The sequence below is a fragment of the Anabrus simplex genome, chromosome 5, assembly GCF_040414725.1.
Source record: "Anabrus simplex isolate iqAnaSimp1 chromosome 5, ASM4041472v1, whole genome shotgun sequence".
Taxonomy (NCBI): domain Eukaryota; kingdom Metazoa; phylum Arthropoda; class Insecta; order Orthoptera; family Tettigoniidae; genus Anabrus; species Anabrus simplex.
This window is the reverse complement of record NC_090269.1, coordinates 275386256-275413932: the sequence shown is the minus strand read 5'-3', so window position 1 is coordinate 275413932 and position 27677 is coordinate 275386256. Positions and strand designations below refer to the sequence as shown.

Below are 27677 nucleotides of genomic sequence, written 5' to 3'. Positions count from 1 at the left end.
ATTACGAATGAAAAGATACTGAATCGAATTGGCGAGAGGAGATCGATTTGGCTAAATTTAACGAGAAGAAGAGACAGAATGATAGGACACATCTTAAGACACCCAGGTCTTGTACAGTTGGTTTTTGAGGGAAGTGTAGGTGCTAAGAACAGCAGGGGTAGACCAAGGTACGAATATGATAAGCAGATTAGAGCAGATATAGGATGTAGTAGTTATGTAGAAATGAAATGAAGTGGTGTATGGCTTTTAGTGCCGGGAGTGTCCGAGGACATGTTTGGCTCACCAGGTGCAGGTCTTTCTATTTGACGCCGTAGGCGACCTGTGCATCGTGCTGAGGATGAAATGATGATGAAGATGACACATATACCCAGCCCCCGTGCCAGTGAAGTTAACCAACGACGGTTAAAATTCCCGACCCTGCCGGGAATCGAACCCGGGACCCCTGTGATCAAAAGCCAGCACGCTAACCATTTAGCCATGGAGCCGTACTATGTAGAAATGAAAAGGTTAGCACAGGATAGGGTGTCATGGATAGCTGTATCAAAACAGTCCATGGACTGATGACTCAAACATCAACAACAACATAATAGTTCTTTAAATTTAGGTAAACAAATTAAAATTGTTGTATTGTTCTTATTCTTTGATGTTGTAATTAAGTAAGACTTGGATGATCACTGATGAAAAGAATGTTTATTGTTCTCGAAATGTGTTTGATGAATAAGTAGTTTCATTAACAGAAAGTGTATTGACAAGGAGGAATTAACCACAATACTATTTTAAATAGATTTTAATAAGTTAAGACAAGTTAATATAGGAATAAATAACAGCACCTATTATGGTCAAGTTTATCAACAATCTCATTGTATGAAACTCACTCACTTTGCATGCTTGGATCATCCTGGCTACTTCAACTTTAGTTTTCCCTTTTACAGATGCTCCGTTTACACCAACCAGTTCATCTCCACTCTGAAGAGTGCCTTCTTTGGCAGCAGGGGTGTTGTCAAACACCTGTGAAATAAACGATTATAAAAAATCATTATAGCACTCTTATGCAATAGGTAGTTCCAATGCAAATATGATAATACATGTAATACTGTATTCAACAGGGTCCTGAGGCTTGTGGAACATTTATAGAACTAGTCAAGGATTATAACCAAGGCTATACCATTCAATTTAAACCTAAGAATTTCATTTTTGTCCGTATTGAACTGAGAATGGAAGTAGGAAAACTTAAAGGGTCCACCTTTTCAATACAAAAAATGTTATAGTTTATTTATAACATGTATTTGCACTTGGAACTAGTTTCGACGCTGTTTTTGCGTCATCATCAGCTAAAATGTGGGAAATAGGCCAGCATGTAGGCATTTATATTACACAAGGCGTTACATTAAACAATACACATCTTACAAGGAGATAAAAACAGGGACGAATATAGAAACAAATGAATCGTTGAGAAAGCAAAAGTTATACATATTAAAAATAACCTTAACCACACATCTTGCAGTGCGAAAGTAATCTTCTTGAATGATTCCTGAATATAAAACACACGCGCACACATTACTGAAGAGCCAGCAGGCAGGACAAAGTAAAGTGAAACCTTAAGAGTTTTTCTGAGAAGAGTTCATCATTCTTTCTATGTTCCGACTAACTAATGAAGTCTCCCTTGAGTTCCTGATAAACATACACAACAGGAAATTGTCTTTCACTCTCAACAATAGCTATAAAGACCAACAGTAAATTTCACTTTAAATATTGTGCGGAGACGTGAAAGCATGAACTTGAACATGATATAACTCCTTCATTTAACCCAATTTTTTACACAAGGTGTTACATTAAATAATACACATCTTACGAGGAGATAAAAACAGGGACGAATGTAGAAACACATGCATCGTTGAGAAAGCAAAAGTTATACATATTAAAAATAAGCTTAACCACACAACTTGCAGTGCGAAAATATTTGCATTGAATGACTTCTGAATACAACACACAAACTTCTAAAGAGCCAGCAGGCAGGAAAAAGTAAGGTGAAACCTTAAGAGTTCTTCTGAGAAGAGTTCATCATTCTTTCTATGTTCCGACTAACTAATGAAGTCTTCCTTGAGTTCCTGATAAACATACACAACAGGAAATTAAACAATACACATTTTACAAGGAGATAAAAACAGGGAAAGTTATACATATTAAAAATAACCTTAACCACACATCTTGTAGTGCGAAAATATTCGTCTTGAATGATTCCTGAATACAAAACACACGCGCACACATTTCTGAAGAGCCAGCAGGCAGGAAAAAGTAAAGTGAAACCTTAAGAGTTCTTCTGAGAAGAGTTCATCATTTTTTCTATGTTCCGACTAACTATTGAAGTCTCCCTTGAGTTCCTGATAAACAAACACAACAGGAAATTCTCCTTCACTCTCCATACCATTCAAGGCTTTATAGAAAGGAAATATATCAAGGGCTGTTGCCCAATAACTAGCTTGTCTACCTAGTTTGATGCAGCTTTACATCTAATCTGTCATATTCATGTCTTGGCCTCCCCTTGACTTTCTGTGTTAACATCGACTGCTTGAAAATTGTGACCTTGTAGTTTGGATTCCAGTAAAACTGGAAGTCCTATGGCTATGATCATGATATCAAGAGTAACACAAGCCTGCTAGCTAGCTAGAAATAATGACGAGCAATTAATGTTTTCGTTGTTGATTTTGCTTGTAATTTGCTGGACTTGAGTGATACTACAGTTCTTCATGTCTTCTGACACCTCTTCATCAGTAGTGAAAATCAGGTCCCAACATGTCCGCATGCATTTGATTTAGAGAAATGTATGTGCATTTTCATTCTAACAAGGATATCTCCAAGTGGTTTTACTTAAACAGACTATCAGCCTGAACAGCAGTACAATTCTTAAGCAACGGCTACCATTTTGTATTTTCTGGACAAAATCACATTCCCCATAGTAACTTTCAATATATACTGAGTGGCCAAACGTCATGGGAAGGGGTGCCCCATTAGAAAATGTGCCATGTATAACCCCTGAGCGTCGCAGCTAGCTGAGGCATAGCTGAGCAATCTGTCACATACACTAGTATCGTGAAGATGGCAAAACGTTGCGAGTTAACCGACTTTAACGTGGAATGATCATCAGTGCATGGCACAGGGGTCATAGCATTGTGGAGATAACACGCGAATTCGGGTTTCCGAGATCAACAGTGTTGAGGGTGGATCTTCAACATCACAGAGAGAATGTTACTACCCACGTAAACCGCCGCACAGGAAGACCACAGGTGTTTAACGAACGAACGGACATCATGTTGCTTCCACAGAACCATACTGGGCGCTTGACGGGCTACTGTGAGTCAGATCACTGCCCAGCTGAATGTTGGGAATCAGGAACCCATTTCTACCAGGACTGTAAGGAGCCAACTGCACTGCATAGGCTCCACCAGCCGATGACCCTTTGCTGACACCTCAACACAGAGCTCAACGACGTGCATGGGCCTGTGAACATTGGTAATGGACCATGGAACAGTGGGGGTGTGTGGTGTGGTCCGATGAATCCCGGTTCCAGTTGTATCGAGCTGATGGGCGAGTGAGAGTGTGGCGTATGCTCCATGAAGCTATGAATCCTGAGTGTCAACAAGGTTGTGTCAAGGCTCAGTTCTGGTCTGGGCGGCGTTCTCATGGTCGCAATGATGTCCCATTGTCTGGCTGCAGGGAGCACTGACAGGTGCACGTTATGTGGACATTCTTTCAGACCAACTGCATCCCTTTCTGGCCCTAGGATTACGCTGATGGAAATGCCATGTTTTAACAGAACAATGCGCCATGTCACCCTCTGTGGTGGCATGCAGGTGGTTGGAGGAGCACTCTAATGAAGTTACGACCGTGGACTGACCCTCCAGATCCCCTGATCTTAATCCAATCGAGCACTTGTGGGATGCTGGCAATGCTGATGTACGCTCCATGAACCTCGCACCAACTACACAAGACCAATTGTGGGTAGCAGTGCAAGATACGGGGGGTCCAGATGCCTCCAGAATGATTCCAACACCTCGTATAGTCTATGCCTTGCCGTAGTGCTGCTGTTTTGAGGGCTCGCAGAGAAGCAACTCGTTATTAACATCAAATCAGTGTCTTCCCACGACTTTTGGCCACTCAGTGTAAGTTCTGAAGACAATCAACTTCCACCAGCATACCTGCATGGTCGCCATGACCATTAAAATATCAAGTTTTTATGGTCTGACACTGTGATTAGCTTATTTGAATCCTGTTAAGAAAAAAAAAAACACTGTTAGAATGTTGCTGGCAGGGCAGGAGAGGGAATGGTATACAATTTCTAATGTCCTCATGTAATGGGTGCCAAAAGCCTGGGTTCAATTCCAGATTTCTCCACACTGTTCATTTGGAGTGAGAACATATCATCCCCACTCTGGGAAACTAGCAAAAGTGACAAACTAGGGAATCTGTAGTTCTGAAGTTTTGGTCTACATTTTATTATTTATATATTGTCTACCCTTTGACAAAGTTTCACATCTGCAGCTCGTTCTGTATGCCTAACACATAAAACCAATCATTAAATATAAACATCGATTTGATATGAATAATCACAACTTCTTTCAGCTCTCCTAATCTTTCAACAATTTGCAGATTCGTTAGTTTGCCAGAGTAGGGACGATATGATGCTGCTAAAGGTGATTTGTCAGTTGGATGGAGATGTTGAGCCCTGAGCAGACCACTTGATGTTATTCGATAGGAATAAGCTATGTGCCAACACCAACACCAAATTTCCGTCTCGCAGCACCAATCGCTGCCTAGGAATTACGCGGAGTGCGCAGACTGGAAAATATCTACCACCGCTGTCTCAATCTCTGTTTACAATTGACATTGCAGACAGCAGCACTTACCACATCCAGAGCACATGTTGGTTAAATGAATTCGTCCGTAACACCAATATAAAATGAAAAATAATTCTTAACACGTTACTAATTGAGAAGATAATGCACATACAGAAATTAACATTTCACATTTGAGCTTGGCTTAAAATATAGTAACGTATAATATACAAAATCTTACCAGTTACAGCAGATATATGAGGATCATTCCACTGCTGCATGGCATATTTCAGAATTTTCCAGACACGAGTAACGGAGCACCTTTAAAGTCATTTTCTCACTGTTATTTACCACCAGTGGACACACAAACTTTTCTATCACTATTTCGCTGATCCTGATACGTTTTATAGCACATACTGCAGTGTGTGCGTCCGTCCGTCATGTCATTATATCTACCACCCAATCTCACTACACTAAATAGAGCTTCTATTACACCACCAGAAAATATCTAGTGAGAGCATAAAAGAACCCATTTTGTACCAGATTCCACTAAAGATTTCACAGTTAGCGAGACAGCATCTGCCATCTCATTCAACAACTTCAGTTTTCCATGTTTTGATTCCAACTGAATTATTTTAACGTACTCGGTGAAATCATCATTCAACTGTTGTAGTATTTTATCTGCTGGTGAATATAAATGCATACAATCTGGACTGTTTTGCCGAATGTGATGAGTTCTGTCAATGACGTCGTGGAATGTAAAAAATGTGTAAAATGATTCCATGAAACACACCGTCGATTCCCCGCCTGAAAATCTAAACTTGTTTATAAATGGGCATGTTTTTCTTTTATGAAGTGAATAGCAGCAGTAACTCCTGGGGAAACATTTGTACAGCAGAACATTCATCTTTTCCAAATTCCTCTGTTCAAAGTTTTTTTTCTTTTCATAATTCCGAACAGGCTTGAATGTCAAGTCCCTCTGGAGACGACAAACTTCTTTCACATATTTGGAGGTGATGGTGCCATTTCTGTCATTTCTCTGTCTAGGAACTTAGATCTCACATTTTTCATCAAATCGTAATAAAGAAAAAAAAATTTACGACTGGGATCACATGGATGAGTCACACAGGTTCTCACTTTTCCTTCTCCAAAATTTTTATAAACTTTAAAACACTGAGATACTACTCTCCATGCCACACAGTACCATGTGATTTGTTCTGACCACACTGTTTTTGTCTTGCAATAAATATTAATTTAATCTAAAAGATAAATGGTCTTTTGTTCATTATATTTAGCTGCTTCCTTTACTTTACTCAGATGATCAATTTCTGGGTTCGAATTTCCATTATGGTTAGCTTTTATCGCAGTCTCAGAATTTTCAAATGGAGCCTCTAATGTATGATTTTCTGGTGACTGCTGTCATTCTTACTCGTTGGAATATTGATAGGGATTGAGACTTCATTGTTCACACGTATTTCGTACTCGTCATCCAATGTATTTCCTGCGGTTGAAGAGCTTGTTGCATTATAGATTTGTTCCAAAGAAATATCTTGTCGCTGTCTGGCCTTTCGTGGAGCTGTTTTCCTGGTCTGAACAGACAGACTAGGCATACTGACTTCAATATATTTTTCTTTTAGTTTTATCTTTTGTCTCCATCTCTAAATTTCACGCTACAAACAGAGAATAATCGGATGGAATCCATTGACTACCCTTGGTTGATAAAGCGTTAAGCCAATTTCCCCAAAAGTTCTTTACTTGAGGGAATTTCATGAAACCTCACACCTGAATAATTTGAATTCCTTGCTATGATATAGGCTACAGAGAGGAACACAACAATTCATCATTTTACAGTCAGAGACACACACATAAGTACCCGACGCAACCGCAGGGGAACACAACAACGTGGGTACGGAGATAAACTGGATGTGTTAGCTGGCGCCCTTAGCGGACGTTTGTGTTGAGCAGCATGTTAACCGCACACCAGAGAGTGGGCAGTATATAGGATTGAGACAGCAGTGATATCTACAGCTTCATTCACTGTTTTTGTTCCTGTGTTGCACGTTGTGCTACAAGTTACATTTGTGTCTGTGATAAGTGTTGTACTGCGAGTTACGGCGGACTACGTTCATTATGGCTGCTAAATGTAAGAAGCTGACTCTTCAACAAAACAAAAGATCAGCATCATTAGTGATGACAAAAGGGATAGCCAAGTACCTTTGTCACAGATGGCAAAAAAATATGACTTGGCACCCTCTACGCTGTTTGGCATCATGAAGCAGGATGCAATTTCATAGTGTTCCGTTTTGAAGTTAGTTCACTATTAAGTTAAAAGAAGACATGAAATGGTTCAACCTTTCAATAATATTAAAATAAGAAAAGTAAGTTTATATTCCTATTTTATTAAAACTGGTACTGGTTTCGACCAGTATTCTTGGACATCATCAGCCGATCACAAGTAAGTGTAAAACAATGCACAGCTAAATAAAATGCGAAGTTAAAATAATTCTGTTAATTGCTGTTAGCTGTTAACTGCATCTGACGGTTTCATCTTAACTTCACATTTTTTACCTGTGCCTCTTATTTGTGATTGACTAAACTTCAACGCTCAGTGCTCCCTAAAGATTTTAGTGCTTCACTAACAGCAACTAACAGAATTATTTTATTTATCTGTGCACTGTTTTACACTTACGTGTGATCAGCTGATGATGACCAAAAATACTGGTCGAAACCGGTACCAATTTGAATTGAAAAGGAATGTAAACTTACATTTCTTAATTTAATAGTATTGAAAGGTTGAACCATTTCATATCTTCTTCCAAAACATGTGCGGTGAGAATGCGGAAGTTAACGACGATACAGTTGTGTACTGAAAAATAATACATTACCTCGACTTCATGAAGGATATGATGCTAAGAATATTTTTAATGTTGATGAAACGGGAGTGTTTTACAATTTGTTCCCGTCCAAGATATATGCTGTTCGTAGAGAAAAATGCCACGGAGGCAAAATAAGTAAAGAAAGACTGACAGCGTTGTTATGTGTTAACAGCGTGGAGATAGACTGATGTCCAGCTCATCCTTCAGATACATCTTTCCTGAGGAATATCAAAGTGGTTTTCTTTCCTCCTAACTGCACTAGTCACCTGCAGCCTTTGGACCTTGGCATTATTCATTCTGTGAAAGTGAAGTACAGGAAGACCCTGGTTCAAAGAGCTATTTCTTTCCTCGAAAGAAATGAGGAAATGAAATTTGAATATACTCCAAGCCATGCATATGTTTGTAGTAGGGTTGGGCACTATATCCCTGTTTCGGTATAATGTGCCGGTGCACAGTTATGTTTCGCTGTTCCAGAACACCGAGTGTCAATTGTTCTGAAACATTCTCAAGCGAGCCGGAGACACTGACTCGCTGTCCCATCAGAAGCGCCACTATGCACTGCCCTTCGCCTACTAGCTGAACTGTGCAGCGGGCGCACGGGACGCGGGACTGGAACTGCGCAGTGTGGAGAGAACTTTGAGAGGCAACATTACATGCTCTGCGCCAGTGGGAACTGGGAATGTGCCTGTACGGAACGTGCTGTGTGGTGTGTGCCTGTCTGTAGTTATGGCCATGGTCCAGCATAAAGCTGCAGGGAACGTGAACGAACAGTCGGAACACTGAAATTCACGCCCACTAATCATGTTTAAAGGCTGCTTTTAGGTTAAGATTTTTCCGGTCAATATAAAATACACATAACACGGTTACAATGGCAGTGCAGGTGTTTAAAAGTAACCAATTCAAGAATATTTTTACCAGTTGAATCTTGAATGTGTTGGACTGTATTGTGAGTAATTAGTGAGTAATTAATATCTCAAAAATTTCCCTCAACACTTTCTCGGGGATTGACGTTAAACATTAATTTGGACTTTAAGGAAACTTTTAAGTCCATGAAAAATATGGGTCGTCGCTTTGGAATTAAAAATATAACTGGATGAATACATTGTTGTACTTTTGTGCTGTTAGGCCGGGCGCACATTGAGAAGCAGTTGGCCGCAGAGCAGGGAAGAGCAGAGCAGAACAGCGCGAAACTTGCGAAACTTACGAAACTGCGAAGTGGATGTGAGCGCACATTGCCACGCAGGGTCTCGTCGGTTTTCAGAAATAACATGTTTTCTTTAGACTCTGTGATAATGGGTCATCCAGTATAAAGAGGCTTTTTTCTTTTTCTTCAAGCATTCGCGATTTTTCTCATTTTCTTAGTCATCTTCACAATTTCCCTTGTGCTGATGGCAACGCGGTTATTCAGCTTAAGACAATCGCAATAAAAACAACCACCTTCGCCAGTTTACAAGACTGAACAATATTTCTATGTTACCGATGTTCGGCGTTCATATGGACTAAGCAAAGAATTTAATTCATGATTATTTTTTATATTTTTTACGTCGCACTGACACAGATAAGCCTTATGGCAACGATGGAATAGGAAAGGGCTAGGAATGGGAAGGAAGCGACCGTGGCCTTAATTAAGGCATTAGCGTGGTGTGAAAATGGGAAACCACGGAAAACTATCTTCACGGTTGCCGACAGTGGGGTTCGAACCCCCTATCTCCCGAATGCAAGCTCATAGCAAGGCGATCCTAACCGCATGACCAACTTGCATGGTAAATTCATTAATAGGATCACAGTGGAGGTGAGGGAAAAATATGTATTTACAAATGTACTGCTAGATTTTCATCTAGTTGTCACAAGACACAAGATACTAAAATCAATCAACATTGACAATCTGTTGTGAACGCGTTTGCATTTATATTTGACAAGACATGATAAATGATTTTCCGTATTTATCTCTTCACATAAATGTGATGATGGATGACGGCGACGGAGTCGGCGATGATGCTCTCCATAATCAGCATTAGATCTTTGTCCTATATGTTGCGAGAACTTGGGTCACGGATTGTTTCATAGATATATGAGGATTGCATTCTTTTGTTTGCTGTTTGTTTAACGTCGCACTAACATATCGAAGGTTTTCGGCGACCGAAGGGTGGAAGATTGGGAAGGTAGCGGGCGTGGCCTTAATTAAGGTACAGCCCCAGCATTTGCCTAGTGTGAAAATGGGAAACCACGGAAAGCCATCTTCAGGGCTGCCGACAGTGGGGTTCGAACCCACTATCTCCCGAATGCAAGCTCACAGATGCGCGACCCTAACCGCACGGCCACTTGCTCGGTGGATTACATTTTAGACCTTTCTCTAAACTACCTTGTTACGCAGCGTGAATAAAATGATTTATAGCCTAGACTGTAGTGCCTTATTCCCCGAATTTACATACCGATTTTCATTAAATTCTGTTCAGCCATTTTCTCACGAACATGCATACATACATACATACATACATACATACATACATACATACGTACATACTGCATTGCAGTCCACATGATTCACATAGTACCTACAAAACATGGTGAGACTGAATGGCTGTGGTAATTTTCTCCTCCATTTCTTAACTAACTGCGTGACACGTGCGCAGGAAACTGTTTCGAAGACTGCGCGTGGTAGGCGGAAGTAGGTGCAGAACCGGCCTGCTCTGCTCTGTCCTGCCCTGTTTGCGATGGTGCAATGATTTGTGTGGATTACAAAAATCTGCTCTGCACTGCACTGCTTTAGGTGCTTTAGTGCTCTGTGCACTTCGAATTCCTTCCCTCTCAACTTCCATTTACTTTCTTCAATATCTCGAAAATTTCCCTCAACACTTTCTCGGAGATTGACGTTAAAAATTAATTTGTACTTTAAGGAAACTTTTAAGCCCAAGAAAAATATGGGTCGTCGCTTTGGAATTAAAAATACAACTGGATGAACACATTGATGTACTTTCGTGCTGTTATGCTCTCTGCACTTCGAATTCCTTCCCTCTCAACTTCCATTTACTTTCTTCAATATCTCGAAAATTTCCCTCAACACTTTCTCGGGGAGTGAAGTTAAAAATTAATTTGGACTTTAAGGAAACTTTTAAGCCCAAGAAAAACATGGGTCATCGCTTTGGAATTAAAGATATAACTGGATGAAAAATGTTGACACTCCAACAAAGGGCGGCACACAGCCGGTATCGACAGGCAGACACAGCCAAGGCCAACTAATCTATCTAGTGCGGCCTTGGCACAGCACGTTCGGTTCAGGCACATTCCAGCTGAAGCGGAGCATGTCCTGTTGCCTCTCGAAGTTCTCTCTAGGACGCAGTTACAGTCCTGTGTTCTGTGTCCCGTGTCTCGGCACTCTATACCGAAACACTCCGCCCCAAGCTCCTAATGTTGCGGAACAAGTGAATGTTCCGGTCTGCCCAACCCTAGCTTGTAGCAGCTTGGCAACTAGTCACAACAGACATTATTCAAAAGTGCTTTAGCCATGCAGGTTTTGGTGCCATTTCACACTACTGATGACATTAGGGAAGATTGGAGGGTTGTATCAAAGGAATCGAGTGCCACAACATTCGAAGAATTTGTTACTTGTGATGACGATTTCCCTATCTCAGCACCACAGATAGATGTTGGAGACCTTTGTGACAATGCAAACAAAGTACTGAAGAGGAAGAAGAAGATCTAGCAAAACCAAAATTTGGAGCAGCAGTGGAGGGACTGGATATTGCCTGCCAGTACTTCTCCTCCTTCAACACTGATGAAGATCTCATCAACAGTCTCAACCAAATTGAGAGAAAACTTCTTTCTGTGAGACATATGGGCAAGAGGAAGCAAACTACTATACTGGACTATTTCAGAAATTGAAGGTTAATATGCTTATTCTCATGCTCTATTTTTCACAAATCTCTTTAAAATCATGTTAGGTCTCTGTTCCTTCAATTTAAAACTGCAGGTGAGTAATACCTGTTTCGCTTTTCCTTGCTGCAGGTTGTGCTGCCAATGGTCCACTAAGGAATTTGTTACATCGGCTGTTTTGTAAATATTTTCTGTTATTCTTGTGTTAATTTGAGTTCATTTATTACAGTATTTCTTGACATTACATTAGTTACAAACTTAAATGTATTATTTTTTCTTGTGATATATAGCCTATTTTCTTTGAACCCCTTTTAAGGAAAACCCCTTTTTAAGGAAGAAATCTCAAATTCCCCTGAGATTTGTTAAAAAGAGGTACTACTGTATATACAGGGAGAATAATTTAAGTATTCAGACTTCTTCTCCCATGCCGTGGGAAGTCCCGAGCGAGCGCCATATGGCTTCTGTCAACACAGCGAGATAAGAAGTGTTCACTGCAGCATGCAGCTCTTTAGCACTCTGTCCCTCAGTTAGTTAGAAAATATTGGACTTTTAGGGTGTGTTATGAGGTTATTACTATGGTGGTTAAATACACTATAGAGCAAAGAATATTTTTGGTCGAGTGTTATTTGCACAAGAAGAAGAAACCAGTTAAAAGGTGCCTTTGAAAATCCCGTAGACAGTACCATCAAAACGTTACGTGCATCAGCTTGTTTACAAGTGGCGTAGTACTGGTTCCGTAATCAATAAGAAAAAGAAGCGAAGGAGAACAGTTCTCACATGGGAGAGGTTAGAAGATATACAGGCAAGACTCTAGGTCAGTCCACAAAAGTCGCTTCGGAGAGTAGCTCAGGAAAGTGGTATTTCACCTTCTTCAGCACGTAATGCAAAAAAACTGTTACGTTTACGATCATATTGGACTCATTCAGTCCATAACATACTGCCTACAGATTTCAATGCAATAATATGATTTTGCAATTGGCTAATAATAGTGTCCACGACGGTATTGTGGATCCAAACTTTCTTTTTATGACCGACGAAGCCTGGTTTCATTTGAGTGGATATGTCAATTCACAGAACAATAGAATCTGGGATACAGACAACCCGCACATTTTACAGCCGAGACCTCTGCACGATGTGAAGGTGGGTGTGTGATGCGCTATCAGTACCCGACGAATAATCGGTCTGATATTTTTTCAGGACACGATTACTTCTGACCATTATATTCACAATATTCTGGAACCATTTTTTGCTGAACTGACTGAAGAGAAAAGGTACGGCTATTTCCAGCAGGATAGTGCAACGGCCCATACGGCGTGTAGCTCTGTGCGACGGATACGGGAAATGTTCGATGATGAATACGATTTTGCTTATGGCCCCCTCGTTCGCCTGATTTAAGCACATGTGATTTTTATCTATGGGGAAATCTTAAAGGAAAAGTTTACAGGAATGATCCTCGAACTGCTGAAGAATTAAAAAGTGAAATTAGGAACATTGTGCGTTCTATCGGTGTCCATGAACTACAAAGTGTGTTTCAAAATCTCATTACCAGATGTGAAGCTTGCATTGCAGCTGAAGGAGATCACTTTCTGCATTGTCTGTAAATACTGGTGAGTTCAGTTTAATTTCCTAGTTGATTGATTTATTTGTTTATATATTTATTTATTACTGGCGAATTCAGTTTAATTTCCTAGTTGATTTATGGATTTGTTTATTCATTTACTTATTTGTCCAGAGCATCTATGTAGCCGGTGAGTTCAGTTTCGTTTAGTTTCTATAGGCGTAATCGTGCCGCTTCTTTAAGTCGACTATGCCTGCTTGTCATGGCGGGCACTGCGCTTGCTGTCTCCGCTTCCCAGCGCGCCTAATCCTCGGCACTCCGTTCTGAACTTTCAAATTAGTCACCCTGTAGATTACCATACTAACGATGTCTCCAGTAAAAATGCTTTCTTACTTTTCAGTATGATGGCTCGCTGCAGATTTTGTAAGAATGGTAATCTATATCTAAACACTCAGCTGCTGAAATAAGGCCAAACAATTACTACTATGGTTACTAGTAACAATACTAGTACTGTTGCTTCTACGTTTACCATTATTGTTACTACCAGTCAGATATTGGGAAGATAAGAAGAACAAGAAGATGAAGAATACCAGTGCTATTTAATGGTTCTATGTGCTCCTTACGGGGCTAAACAAATGTATAATAATAATAATAATAATAATAATAATAATAATAATAATAATAATAATAATAATAATAATAATAATGGGATGGGGCCTCAGGATAGGCCTGGTGCATATCTTTCAAGCTGATGTGCTATAGGCAACTATTTTGTAACAAACAGGCAACTCATTGCTAAACTAGAGGTAATAGAAAAGAGAATTGAACACACATGCAGGGAAAGCATTTGGAAAAGATGTTACACTCACAGTCAAAGGTTGTAAACAAATGTTGCCATTTTGTAATTTTTTTTCCAAACTATATTTTAATAGCGAGTCTCCTATGCGATGTACCATACAAAACCTAAGCTTTTCATATTCGCGGGGAAAATTGAAAATTTAAAAACAGCGCTTGAAATTACACTCTTCATCCATGATACAGCTACTTACAGCGGCACGTCAATGTGACGGAAATTCTTTTAAAGAGTATATTTCCTGTTAAGACAAGAGTGCAAAATTTCTTTGAGGTAGCCAGTGAACTGCATTGTCTTCTGCATTAAGGTAAGTAGGTTTGAAATGTTATTGCTTGTATTGGATTAACATTGCTTATTTATTCATTCAGGACTGTTTATAGTTGTTATTGTTGCAGAGTTGGTATACAACTAGTCGTACTGCATTCCTGGAGTGACGGTATTCCCTTCAAACTTTCAGTCAATGGTGTTGCATATTTACATTTGTGAAGATAATAAATGCTGCGCAATTCTTATAACCATATAAACTAGGGTTGGATCAGAGTCATTTACTTTCGGAATTAATACATTTGCTTCTTACAAATCACGGCACATAACTTCCCATTTGGACACAATAAAAGGAGTTTTAACCCATCGAATTTGTGAAGTCCATAATAATCAATACTGCTTCCATACTGCCATAGTACATTTGAGAAATCCATAGAAACTAAAGAAAATCAGTAGTAGTTGCCATCTCTGCTAAATATAACAAGCACTGAATCTGGTTAGTTTTTCCATTGATGAAACCAAAACTAGGTAGTGTGGTGGCATTAGGTCACCTACATGAAAGTAGGTCATCAGGACTGATCATACAATATCTGCTTACATAAGAGGATAGACATATGAGAGAGCCAAAGACAGGTCATCGGATGTCAATAACCATGGGGAAGACTTGGCAAACCGTCCAGTGGCTGTTTAAGATAACACAAGCCAGTGGAGCGATAACATATTGTGAAGATTAATAGATATGTTCCAATGATCTTTTAATTCAAACAAATGTCAATAGCTTCATTTACATTTTTATTTCATGTTTCTTTAAGTTTCAATTCTCTGTAATGATGATCTCACTATAGTTCATTTAAATTCAAGTTAATAAAATTTTGTTGAGTTAGAAAACATCCTAAAGTAATCTTAAATCAATGTGGAAATTTAACCACATTTTCCTCCTACAAATCCTGTACTATGGTATAATGTTGAGTAAGATATTACCCCACACCTTAGAGAATGCTCTACCAAACTGTCACATTTGTTAGTGACTGGTACCCAATCATAAAGTATGTGTTTAATTTGTAACAATCAATTTAATAGCTATGCTAACAAGAGTTTATTCACTTCATAATAATGACTAGAGCCCGGATTTCCATGCACTATCAAATCTCAAAATATGCATGCATTCATGCACTATCATACGGCAAAACATGCACAATAAACTGGAAAATATGCACTATCAAAATTTAGTTCCTTTTGAAACATGAACAAAAACTACCCTAATTTCTCCAAATTGTCTTGATTTAAGCTCATCCGTTTATCATTCAGCACATACTTAAGCACAGAAAATTATCTTTTTACATCACGAGAAGTGATAGATGCATAATTCAATGAAGACATTTGGACAAAGTGAGGTCAAATTGTACGTCTTTTGCATTTTCACCACAATACATGTTTTATAAGCTTGACGAATTCAAAATCAGGATTTGAGCGAATTAGTTTGTTCAACTTATCTCGATCTGCGGAAGCTGCTTCTCCATGCGATGATTGCAGACACATTTGAATGTCCTCAATAAGTGGTAACGATTGCTTGCTGCGATAACACAGACGTGTGACGATTGAGAGTTCCGGGTAGCACATTCCAGGATAACAACGGTAGAGGGTTCAATGAAAAACCAGAATTTGTAAGCTGCTATCCCAATAACGCGGCGCCACAGAAGTGCGTAACATGGTTTCTTTTGTTCGTCTAACAGACGAAAAATGAGCCGTCAATGATCAATGCACAATTTACGGTTTAATTTATAGCAATGTACAACTGTAAAACTGGGACAACTTATTCCTAAGAATTAGATTTCGACGTGGGGCCTTCCGACTTACGTCATTGTTTACTCAAGCAACAGATAAGTGTTTGGTTAATTGCATTATACTGTAGGACCTGTACCATATGTAGGCTACTAACTATGGTTGCCACATAGGATGCCAGGAATACATTCTCTCCGTCTCTCAGTAATAGACATGCTGTAGCCTACAACGTGAAAATTTGTCCCAAATTCTGCAAACTAACATTCAGAAAATGCACTATGATGCAAGTTAACAATATATATGCATCAAAGTCAGAATAAAAGTCATATTATGCAATATTAAACATCCAAATATGCGCTATTAAATCCAAAATCTTCCAAATATGCATTATGCATGAATTTTCTCCGAAAAATGCCAAAACATGCAAACATGCACGGAAAAAGAACGGTTATTTGGAATTGTTAAGCCGTAAAACGAATATTTGCAAAGTTTGAGAAGTGTAGCTAGCTTATTTAAAAACATGCATTTGCATGGAAATCCGGACTCTAATAATGATCAATTTAATTTAGAGGAGACTGTAGGTGTACATCACCGAGTAATGCACTACAAAGTGGCTAATAAGTTTGTTAGTTCAAAGGCGCACCACACAGCAACCAACCACAGGCTCAGGAATTTGGCTGTGCAAGGACATGTGTTGTCAGGCAGATAATACCAGGGCGATTTAACTAAATTACACATGATGCACATCCTTCCAAGCAGCATAAACATATATTTTGAATGTCAGCTTACTAGAATGATAAATGTCAATTAACTAAAAGTCCGAGAAGCAAGTCGTACTCTCCTCCATATTTTTCCTTTCTTCATTTCCATTTTACTTTTCATGTTGAGACATTTCTTTTCAAGTCTTTCAGCCCAGTGTTGGGCTATCTGAACTCCTGGGTTGTTTCCCATCCCCCCACCTTAAAGAGTACACTGGAACGGACAGGCAAGGCAGTTCAGAAAGTGGATCATATCTTGAACTTGGCCACATCCCCATAGGAGGTCATCTTTGTCATTAACATCCCATCTTACCAGTCTAGTCTTCACTGGAGCTACTCCTGATCACAACCGGTTGTGTTTTTCACTTTTTCCAGTCCAGCTCTAAAACTGCTTGCTCCCCCTCTTGAAGTGGATACAAGATTGGAGGGTCTATACTTACTTTCCGACAAACAACTTGATTTCAACCTTCTAAGTCTGCAGAAGATATTGTCTGCCCCCAACATAATGTGACTTACTTGACTTATTTCCTTTAATTCCAGGTGGAACATAGGGCCTCGAAAAAAATTCTCCAGCTTGTTCTATCTGCCACCAATGCTTTCACCCCCCCCCCCCCCCCCCCCCGTCTTGTTAACTCCAGCAATCTCCCTGTCTATGGTTCTCTTCAGTCTACCTTGCCTGCGACTACCTTGTGGATTCCAGCTCAACGCCTGCCTTGTGATACTTCCAACGTAATGTGCCTCTCATCAAAGGTCTGATTGAATTTTTCAGTGCATTCATGGGCTGATCTTCTGATGGTTGGTGGAGAGACGCCTGCTGCTCTATAAAGCTTGTCCAGTAGTGTAGCTCTCATGTGGCACGTTTCATTTAGGGCAACATCAACTTTCTATGTGTGAAGAGCTCTTTAAAGACTGGACAAGTCATCTAGAGAAAGACAGGAACAATGTTATGTGTTCCTTTCATTCCTCCTATCTTTCTATATGACTTGAATTGCACTTGTTTGTTCCTTTCCATTTCCCCCTTACTGTTACTCTTGAGAAACACAAGCAATTTAGCAAATATTCAGCTAAGGATAACATTTTGGCTACATAATTGCCAGTCATAGGAATTTTAGGGAAAAATGGAAGGGTCTGGATAGGTAATTTAAGGCAGAAATAGGTTCCAGGAAAGGCATTACAGGGATCATTAATGAATAATGGGAGTGTATGAGGCCTTACAGAGGGCAGAAGTATTCAGTCAACAGTATATAAATATATTTGGAGATAAGGATAATGTCCAGGTAGAGGAGGTGATCAATACTGGTGAAGCACTGAAATTTGATGCTGGTGATGATGTTTGTTGTTTAAAGGGGCCTAACATCTAAGGTCATTGGCCCCAAATGGAACGAGATGGACAACATGATATGATAATTAAAATTTTAAAATGTATCCACTGACAAGAGTTTAAAAAAATGGTGATGAAAAATTATTATGATACTAAAACAATCAGTGGATCTAATTCGCAATGCCTTATTTTCTAATAAAATAATAGAAAATACAGGTGACAAAGGAATAAGGCATTGCCCGGAAGTACAGATATATATATAATTCAAGTTAGAAGTTAATATATCATATTAAAATACGCAAACAAAAACTAAAATAAAATCAATGGGATAAAAGCGCAGTTAACATTTTTATTTTATTTTCAAAATCTTCCTCCACTTGGAGGCTGTCAAAGACAAAGAATACACAGACAATTCACAAACACTAGGACAAAGGACATCATTACACACAATAAAAAAAGATCACTATCCCTCATAAAACAGATGACGAGGTCTGCTGACTGCTTGTCACCTTACAGGATGAGGGGATTGTACTCTGGAGGTTAAGCCTACGGCGCATATCGACCAGGTTCACACACTGCAGCGAGCTCAAGGAGTCAGTACACATAAGAAAGTATCGGCGCTCATCGGACAGTGCGTACCGCAGAGCTTCACAGATAGCATAGAGCTCTGCTGTGTACAAACTACAGGTTTCCGGTAGAGCAAAAAGAAACCTATCATTGTCGACAACAAACGCAAGCCCACCTTCGTTTCCGTCCTTGAACCATCCGTGTAAACGACGACTGAATCTGGATACCGGCCAACAACAGACAGAAAGAGCCTCCGATAAATCGAAGGGTCCGTGCTTTCCTTTGGGCCAGTGTGCAGATCCAGGATTAGTTCAGGTCGTTGTATTATCCACGGAGGTACCCAACTTGGTCGTCTGACAAGGCAGGGAACCAAAGGTACATCAAACATTCTGTAACTGCTATCCAAGCATATTACAACCAGTCGCATTGCTCGAGGATGAGCATCGTACAGCGGATGGTTTCCATTGTGAAATACGCAAGGATAGCTTGGGTGAAGCGGCATCTGTCGCAAATTTGCAGCATAGGACAGAAGCATTTGCTGGCGCCTCAGGCATAAAGGCGGCACAAAAGATTCAGCGAGCTGGCTAGCAATGGGGGGCTTGTACGAAAAGCTCCTGTCGCCAAGCTGACCCCACTGTGGTGGATACTATTCAGTTTTGCAAGGACGCTTTGCCTTGCTGATCCATATGCTGCACTGCCATAGTCTAACCTGGATAATATATATGCCCTATAGAATCGTAGGAGCACCGTGTAGACTGCACCCCAATTCATCATCATCATAGGCATTTATTCGTCAACGAATATGTAGTATATAAATACAATGTCATTTGGACATATTAATTGTGTCGTCTCAGATGGCTGAACAGTCCGATTCCGGATGCACAGATTTTATTGCAGTGACAGCACACAATAGTAGTTGCAGCAGATGGTTGTGCAAGAATGCCATCCCTCGCATTCGCTTGTTCTTTCCTGCGGTTCCTCCTCTCAGCTTCTAATCTTCTCCTATCTTTTTCAAGATGTTCAACTCCATTGTATACAATGCTACGCCATTTGGGCCTATCCTCGGCTGTAGTTTCCCAGTTGATCGTATCAATATGACATCTTTTAAGATTATACTTTAGAGCATCCTCATATCGTTTAAGCTGCCCTCCATGGTTACGCTGGCCATTCGTTAGTTGGGAGTAGAAGATTTTCTTTGGGAGGCGTGTATCTGGCATGCGGACGATATGACCAGCCCAGCGTAGCTGATGCCTGACTATCTTTGCCTCTATGCTTGTAGTGTTGGCTTCCTCGAGGATGCTAATGTTCATTCAACGATCTTGCCATTTAACTTTCAGTATTCTCCGCAGGCATCGTTGATGGTATTTTTCCAGGCATTTTAGGTTTCTCCTGTAGGTTGTCCAGGTCTCGCAACCATAGATAAGAGTAGGAATTACAACAGCATTGTAAATGTACAGTTTGGTTCTCACACTGATATCATGATTGTCAAACACTCTTCTTAGGAGACGACCGAAAGCCGCACTAGCGCATCTTAAACGGTATTGGATTTCTGCATCAATGTTTGCACATGTCAAGAGATGGCTTCCAAGGTGGGGATGATTTATGTTTTGCAGAGACTGGCCATTGATTGTAATAGTCGGAGTTCTCTTATTGGAATTACGTGCCAGCTGGTAAATGATCTTAGTCTTATCAATATTCATTTTCAGTCCGATACTTTCATATGCTTGATTAAAAGCATTGAGGATTGATTGCAGATCTTCCTCTGTGTTGGCTAAGATAACATTGTCATCTGCGTACTGAAGCTCTATAACTGACAATGAGGACACCTTAGCTCGCAGTCTGTTAATATTAAACAAATTTCCATCAGTTCTATACAGAAGTTCTACTCCTGATGGCAGTTTATCATCCACAAGGTATAGTATAGTTCCAACAAATAGTGAGAACAATATTGGAGCAATTACACAACCTTGCTTGAGTCCAGTAGAAATACGGAAAGGGTCTCCTGGTTTTGTATTAGAAAGAACAGTGGCAAACATGCCGTCGTGTAGCAGTCTGAGTATCTGTATGTATTTTTTTGGACATCCGATCAGAGCTAGAATTCTCCATAGAGCTTCTCGATTAACAGAATCAAACGCCTTGACAAGATCTATAAAAGCCATGTACAAGGGTTGGTTTTGCTCTCTAGACTTTTTCTGCACTTGCCTTGAATTGAAAATCATATCAATTGTACTTCTGTTTGGCCTGAAACCACACTGAGTTTCTGGTAGGCACATTTCAGTCAATGGCAGTAGACGATTAGACAATACTCTAGCAAGAATTTTTCCTGCAACAGAGAGTAATGATACTCCTCTATAATTGTTACACAGTCTTATCCCCTTTCTTGAAGATAGTGATGATGGAAGCATCCCGTAGATCAGCAGGGATTGTTCCCATGTTCCATATTTTCACAATCAACATGTGTGTATGCTGAATTAGCAAAGGACCACTCTCCTTGAAGAGCTTGGCTGGAATTCCATCTTGTCCAGGTACCTTTTATTCTTCAGCTGATGAATGGCCTTCTCAATTTCTTGAATAGAAGGAACTTCACCTAAGTGATCTTGAATTGGCTGTTGTGGAATATCAGCAAACACATCTTCCTCGACATGTGAGTTTCTGTTCAGGAGGTCTTGAAAATGTTCTTTCCAACGGGAAACTATCGAGTTAGGGTCTTTAAGAACTTCAGTACCGTCTTTGGATTTTAGACAATTAAGACCTTTGGTAGAGAGACCATAAATTGCTTTGGTAGCACTGAAGAAGGCACTAGTGTTGTTGGAGGCGATTAAATTCTCCATTTCATCTGATTTACCTATCCACCATTCATTCTTGATCATCCTGCATCTCTTCTGCACTTCTGTTTTGAGTTGTTGATATCTATGTTTCTTGGGAAATGAATTTGGATCATTTTGCCACGCGCTGTAGGTTTTCCACTTTTCATCAATTAGGTCACATATTTCTTTGTCATTCTCGTCAAACCAATCCTGATGTTTCCTCTTATTAACACCAACTGCTTCTTTGCCAGCTGCTATAATACCTGATTTTAATAACGACCAATGCTGTTCAATATCTTCTGGGTATTCATTTGGAAGTTTATCAGCCAATAGTTCTTGATAGGCAGATTTGATACTGTTGTTCCTAAGTTGTTCAGTATTTAGTTTGTGTTTTATCGCCTTCCCCTGAATCCGCCGTTTTGGAGGAACCTGTATAGCCATCACAGATCGAACTAAGCGGTGGTCGGTTCAGCAATCATCAGCACCGGTCATAACTTTGGTTATATGAACATCGCGCTTATCTCTGGCGCGGACAATAATGTAGTCGATTAAGTGCCAGTGCTTTGATTTGGGATGTTGCCATGTTGTTTTAAATCTATCCTTCTGGCGGAAGAGTGTATTTGTAATGACAAGATCATATTCAGAACACTTCATGAGTAGAAGGGTTCCATTGGCGTTGATTTTGCCTACACCCTCTTTACCAATAGTTCCAGGCCAAAGTAATGATTCTCTGCCAACCCGAGCATTAAAGTCTCCCAGCAGAATAAGCTTATCTGACTTGGGTATGTTCGACAGGAGTTCATCAAGTTGGTTATAGAATTAATTCCAGATGGGAACTCTTCAAGATTGTGAATGAGCTCATTCTTAATTGCAAAACCTACTCCATGAATTCTTAATTCATTTTCATCTTTTCCTTTCCAGAAAAATGTACAGCCACCGCCATGTTCCTTGAGTTGTCCTTCTCCAGCGCGCCTAGTTTCACTAAGAGCAGTGATATCAATGTTGTATTTCTTCAACTCAAGACTTATTATTGCTGTACGTCGCTCTGGACGGTTATCTACATCAGTGTCCATCAGAGTATGAATATTCCAGGTAGCTATATTCATGTTGCAAATCTTTCTTTTGTTTCTACCGCGAATTGGTGCACCCACTGAACGCGGTAATCCAGTCAGGTGAGAAGTTAGACTGCCTATGTTTAGGGCACCTTTTATAGCCCCCTCCCCATTCAGGGTGAGCAGAGGGGATCCTAAATAGGACTGCTCAGTCACGGGTGTAGCACACGAGTTGCTCTACAGTCTGTCCTTGAGCAAAACGGCGATCACATACTCGCCGCCTGCGTGCCGACTCATCACTAGGAGCTCCCAGATTACACTATCCTTCCCCTTTCGCAACTTGCTGATCGCCGCAGGACTTTAATATTGAGCAGATGATGTTGCTTTCCGAATGACGCCTGTGCGTGGAATCTTTTTACGTGGGAATGCTGGTGCACATCAACAGTCACACGGCCCTTAACAGTTTCGGGACGCTGGCCCAGTGGCATAGAGCCTACGACGACTGGAGATCCAAAAACTGCTGAGAGACCTCATAGACATAATCAGGTGTAGTTGGAGTTGTACCTTATTCGACATTTGGAGATTAAGATGGTATCCTCCAGGAGCGTCTTTCTAGTTGCCGACTATCTCTGATAGCACTCCTATGGCTACAAGCAGTACAGCATGCCATACATGCCATAGTAATCACCACACTTTAGTGGATGATAGAGTGGTGATTCTCCTGCACTGATCTGCTCACTGACTCAGTTTCCCGCTGGGGTTGGATACCCAACATTCCACTGGGTTGCTCAGTTTAACAAGGGCTCCTCTTGTAGGTTACGTGCTTGGAGTTGGAGTAAGAGAAGCTAGAGAACTCAATATTGCCGAGTTCTTATATTATTGTTGCTAGATGGACTGCAACGACTCATCCTACTCCCATTATTGTATTATCGCAGACCACCAAGATGGCTCCCAGCAGTAGGCAAAGATCTGTTGCCTTAGAAATGCCTCAATGGAAGAGTGGAGTTATATATCTAGTTGGTAGTATCTATGGAGACCAAGCAAATTTAGCGAGTGGGTGGTTGTTAGGGCAAGGTTAGCAACCAAAATACACTCTTAGTAATTTATCTATGGAGCAACTGTAACAAAATCCAGCATGGAGGCACTTAGGGCAATAAAATGAAATAAAATTATGCCCTCAAATCAATTAAGACAAGCTCTAGACTCTTAAGATAACACGTTCACACAACCACCGCACCAATTAAATGCACAAATACTCACTGATACCCGCTAACACTACACAGAACGCGAGAAAAGATATTAAGATTGCGGACCTGCTAAGAAACTTCAAGATACTCAACTTCTTGGTGCATTGCAATTTGAACTGCCACACATGTGGCGCCCATGATAATTTGCTATCGAAAAGGAGCCCAAGAAATCAGTAAGTGTCAACTACAGGAAGAGCAACATTCCCTAACAAAAGCTCAGGATCCGCATGAAGAGTACGTGTCCGGCAAAAGTGGACTGCAGTGGTCTTCTCACTTGAAAACTGAAAGACATGTTCTAAAGTCCACTGTTCCACTCTCCTAATAGCTTGCTGCAATTGCCGCTCTGCGACTGCCATATTATGCGAACTATAATGCAGAGCAAAATCGTCCACATATAGCAATGGTATTACTGCTGAACTAGCAGGAACGACAATACCGTTTATGGCAATCTTAAACAGAGTGACACTAAGAACCGATCCCTGTGGGACTCCATTGTATTGAACGTAGTATTGCGAATATGCCCTCCCAACTTGGATACGGAATAGACGGAGGGACAAAAATTTTGCAATAAGTACCAGAAAGTTACCTTGGAATCTCCACAGATGCAGGACTGAAAGGATCCCATATTGCCATGTGGTGCCATAGGCCTTTTCTAAGTCGAAGAAAACAATGCATCCTGGGTAGAACTCTCCAGGCTATCAAGTGGTCAGTGGTTGAGCGAGCGGCTCAAAAACCACATTGGTACTCGGACAAAAGCCACTGTTTCTCCAGACACCACACAAGTCGGTGATTTACCATCCTCTCAAATATCTTACACAAGCAGTTAGTGAGACAAATAGGTCTATAGCTTCCTGCATACTTATCCGGCTTGAGGACAGGAATAACTATGCCCTCTCGCCACTGAGATGGAAACTCACCCTCTATCCAGATTTGGTTGAACACTCGAAGGAGATATATTAGACTATCCTCACTAAGGTGTTTCAACATCTGGTTATGGACATTGTCTAGCCCAGAAGACGTGTCCTTGCAAAGTGCCAAGGCAGTGCGGAGTTCCCACTCCATAAAGGGCACGTTATAGTCCTCTGAAGCTCGAGTGGCAGAACTAAGGTGATGACGTTCTGCCTCCCGCTACAGAGCGAGGAAATCATGACAGTAATTCCCGGAGACAGACACATCATCGAAATGACTTGCAAGATGGTTAGCAACCGAGAGTGGTTCAGTGACGATACTGCCTGCAATGGAAATTCCTGGTACAGAAGATGATCCTTGGATACCCAAAATACGTCGAAGTTTAGTCCACACTTGAGATGATGGAGTATATGATGTCACAGATGACACATATCTCTCCCATGAAGCTTTCTTACTTTGGTGAATGAGATCTCGCGCCTTAGCACGGAGTTTTTTAAATGTTACCAAGTTGGCCACAGTAGGTTGCCTACAATAACCGTTGTTCTCTGGCGAATTACGTTGGGGGATCTTATATAGGAGCTTTATTTTATTTCATTTCCTTTATCACGAAAAGTCGGGGCGGGGGGGGGGGGGGTCTAATACCCGAGGAAATACAGTACTCACTTATAGGAAGAGGAATTTGGTATTGGAATAATGTTCTCTAAATTTCCAAGTTCTTTGAAATCATTTAAGGAAAGACTAGGTAAACAACTGATAGGGTATCTCCCACCTAGGTGTCAGCATTAAATACAGACCAATGATGAATGACTGATTGAAGCCCCTGCGTGTTGTTTTCAAGAGAGTGAGGTTTGCACCCCATTTATTGCATGTTAATTTATTTAGGATGTTTTTCCTTGCCACAGCTTTATTGGCTGTATATCTATAATGGTTCTTGTGAGTGATCTGTCCAGACTTACACCCAGGTACATGGGTGAATATGTTTGCTTCAATTTTGATCCTCATATGACACATTCAATTTCCATCGTCCCAATTCCGAATACAGGTGGAATGCGCACACTTCAATTTTTGAAAGCTTTGGCCTTAAACTCATTTTTTCAATAATATGTTGACATGACAGGCAGTTCCACTTGCATGGAATGGGTATGATACTTAAAGAGTACTTTTATTTAAGATATAGCACATAATATATTATTTCAAATAACAGGTTACAAACAGATGAACAAAACACCCATGCATTTCTCACCTGGACAATATAGAGACATGGACAAAGTGGTGCACCTCCACCTATACTAATGCCAATCAAATTTGAACTATCTTTCTTTATTGCAACACTCCCTGATGTTACCGTCATTCCCCTGAAACAACACAATAAATAAGGCCATTACAAAACTGCACATGTTAGAACTGGGTGAGGGAGTAATACAGAGTGGAACTGCAAGTGCTTTTGGAGGAAATTTGGAGAATGAGGGTTTCAATTTACCTGTTATGAAAAGTAACACTGAAGGAAAAGGAAGTCAATCTTGAAAAGTAACACTGAAGGAAAAGGAAGTCAATCTCTCTACACTTTCTTCAGACTGATGAATACACCATGGGTGAAGAGAAAATAAACACTGAAAATGCATTCAATTAAAATGTTGAGGTCTCTAAATTTTTCTTGTGGCAATTAAGAGGGATGAGTCTTCCTTTGATAGATGGTTCAGAAAGCAATATCCAATTACAAACAATTACCAAGAAAAATACTTTAATATCCTGAAAAGACTTATATTTAAAAACTCAGAAACTTATAGTAATAACAAAACAATGCTTAGTTTATTTTGCTAGTGTTACACACCTATATATATAAATAAGAGTTTTGTCTGTACATTGCTGAGAATTAAAAAAAAAAAGATGGTATTACTGTATCGTTCGTGTCAAGAGTAGCAAGGAAATGCACTTTTTTAAATTTTCCGTAATTTCTGTCTGTCTGTACGTATGTACACGCATCACGAGAAAACGGCTGAAGAGAATTTAATGAAATGGTTTAAGGGAAGACCTAAAATTTAATTCTCAAATATTTATGTTATTAGCGGTCTTTTCTTAATGAAAATCGGAATGCAAAGCTGGGAAATAAGTCACTACAATCTAGGCTATAAATAAATTTTTTCACGCTGAGTGGAGTATGGATTTAGAAAGGGAAAAGGTACAAGAGATGCTATTGGGTTACTAAGAACTATTGGAGAAAGATACATTGAAAAAGGAAGACTGGTATTTGTGACTTTTATTGACCTGGAAAAGGCTTTTGACAGAGTTCAATGGGAGAAATTAATGGGCATACTGAAGAAGAATGGAGTAGACTGGTAATAAAGAAGGCTAATTAAGAACCTTTACATAAACCAAACTGTCCAAATCAGAATAGGACATGATCTGTCAGAAGGGAGCAGAATTGGCAAAGGAGGTGAGACAAGGCTGTTGTCTTTCACCAACGCTGTTTTATACCTGGAGGAATTAATTGCAAATTGTTTTCAAGGAAAACAAGGTGTGGCAGTTGGAGGAAAAATAATTGAATGCATTCGATTTGCAGATGACATGGTGGTTCTGGCAGAAACTGAGAAAATGATGAATGCTATGTTGGAAAAGTTGAACAGATCCTGTAGGAAAATAGGCATGAAAATTAACAGGAAAAAGACCAAGGCAATGATCATGGGATCAAAGAGAGACTCAACAGCTAAACTAATACTTTTGGTGGAGGAGATTGAACAAGTGTCTAAATTCAAATATTTGGGAAGCATTATCAGAAGTGATCTTTACGGCTTGGACGAAGTGAAGACTAGAATTGCAATGGCCAAGGAAGCATTAATGAAACAAAGGCCACTGTTGAGTGGGCCTCTAAATAAGGACCTTAAAAAGAGGTTAGTGAAGTGCTTTGTGTGGAGTGTGGGGCTTTATGGGGCTAAGACTTGGACGTTGAGAAAAGAGGAAGAAAGAAAATTTGAAATGTG

The 27677-nt window shown here is 40.1% G+C and overlaps 1 protein-coding gene across 9 annotated transcripts in view; it reads right to left on the bottom strand.

Moving 5' to 3' along the window:
• PICK1 (protein interacting with PRKCA 1) overlaps window positions 1–27677 on the bottom strand; it is a 282950-nt gene that overhangs the window by 197229 nt on the left and 58044 nt on the right. For all 9 annotated transcript variants that reach the window (XM_067147396.2, XM_067147392.2, XM_067147394.2 and 6 more), the window contains 2 exons: window positions 25943–26054; window positions 880–1008 (listed from right to left, as the gene is read on the bottom strand). In XM_067147396.2, the coding sequence (XP_067003497.2) occupies window positions 880–1008; window positions 25943–26054 (241 nt within the window). The remainder of the gene's footprint in view (window positions 1–879; window positions 1009–25942; window positions 26055–27677) is intronic.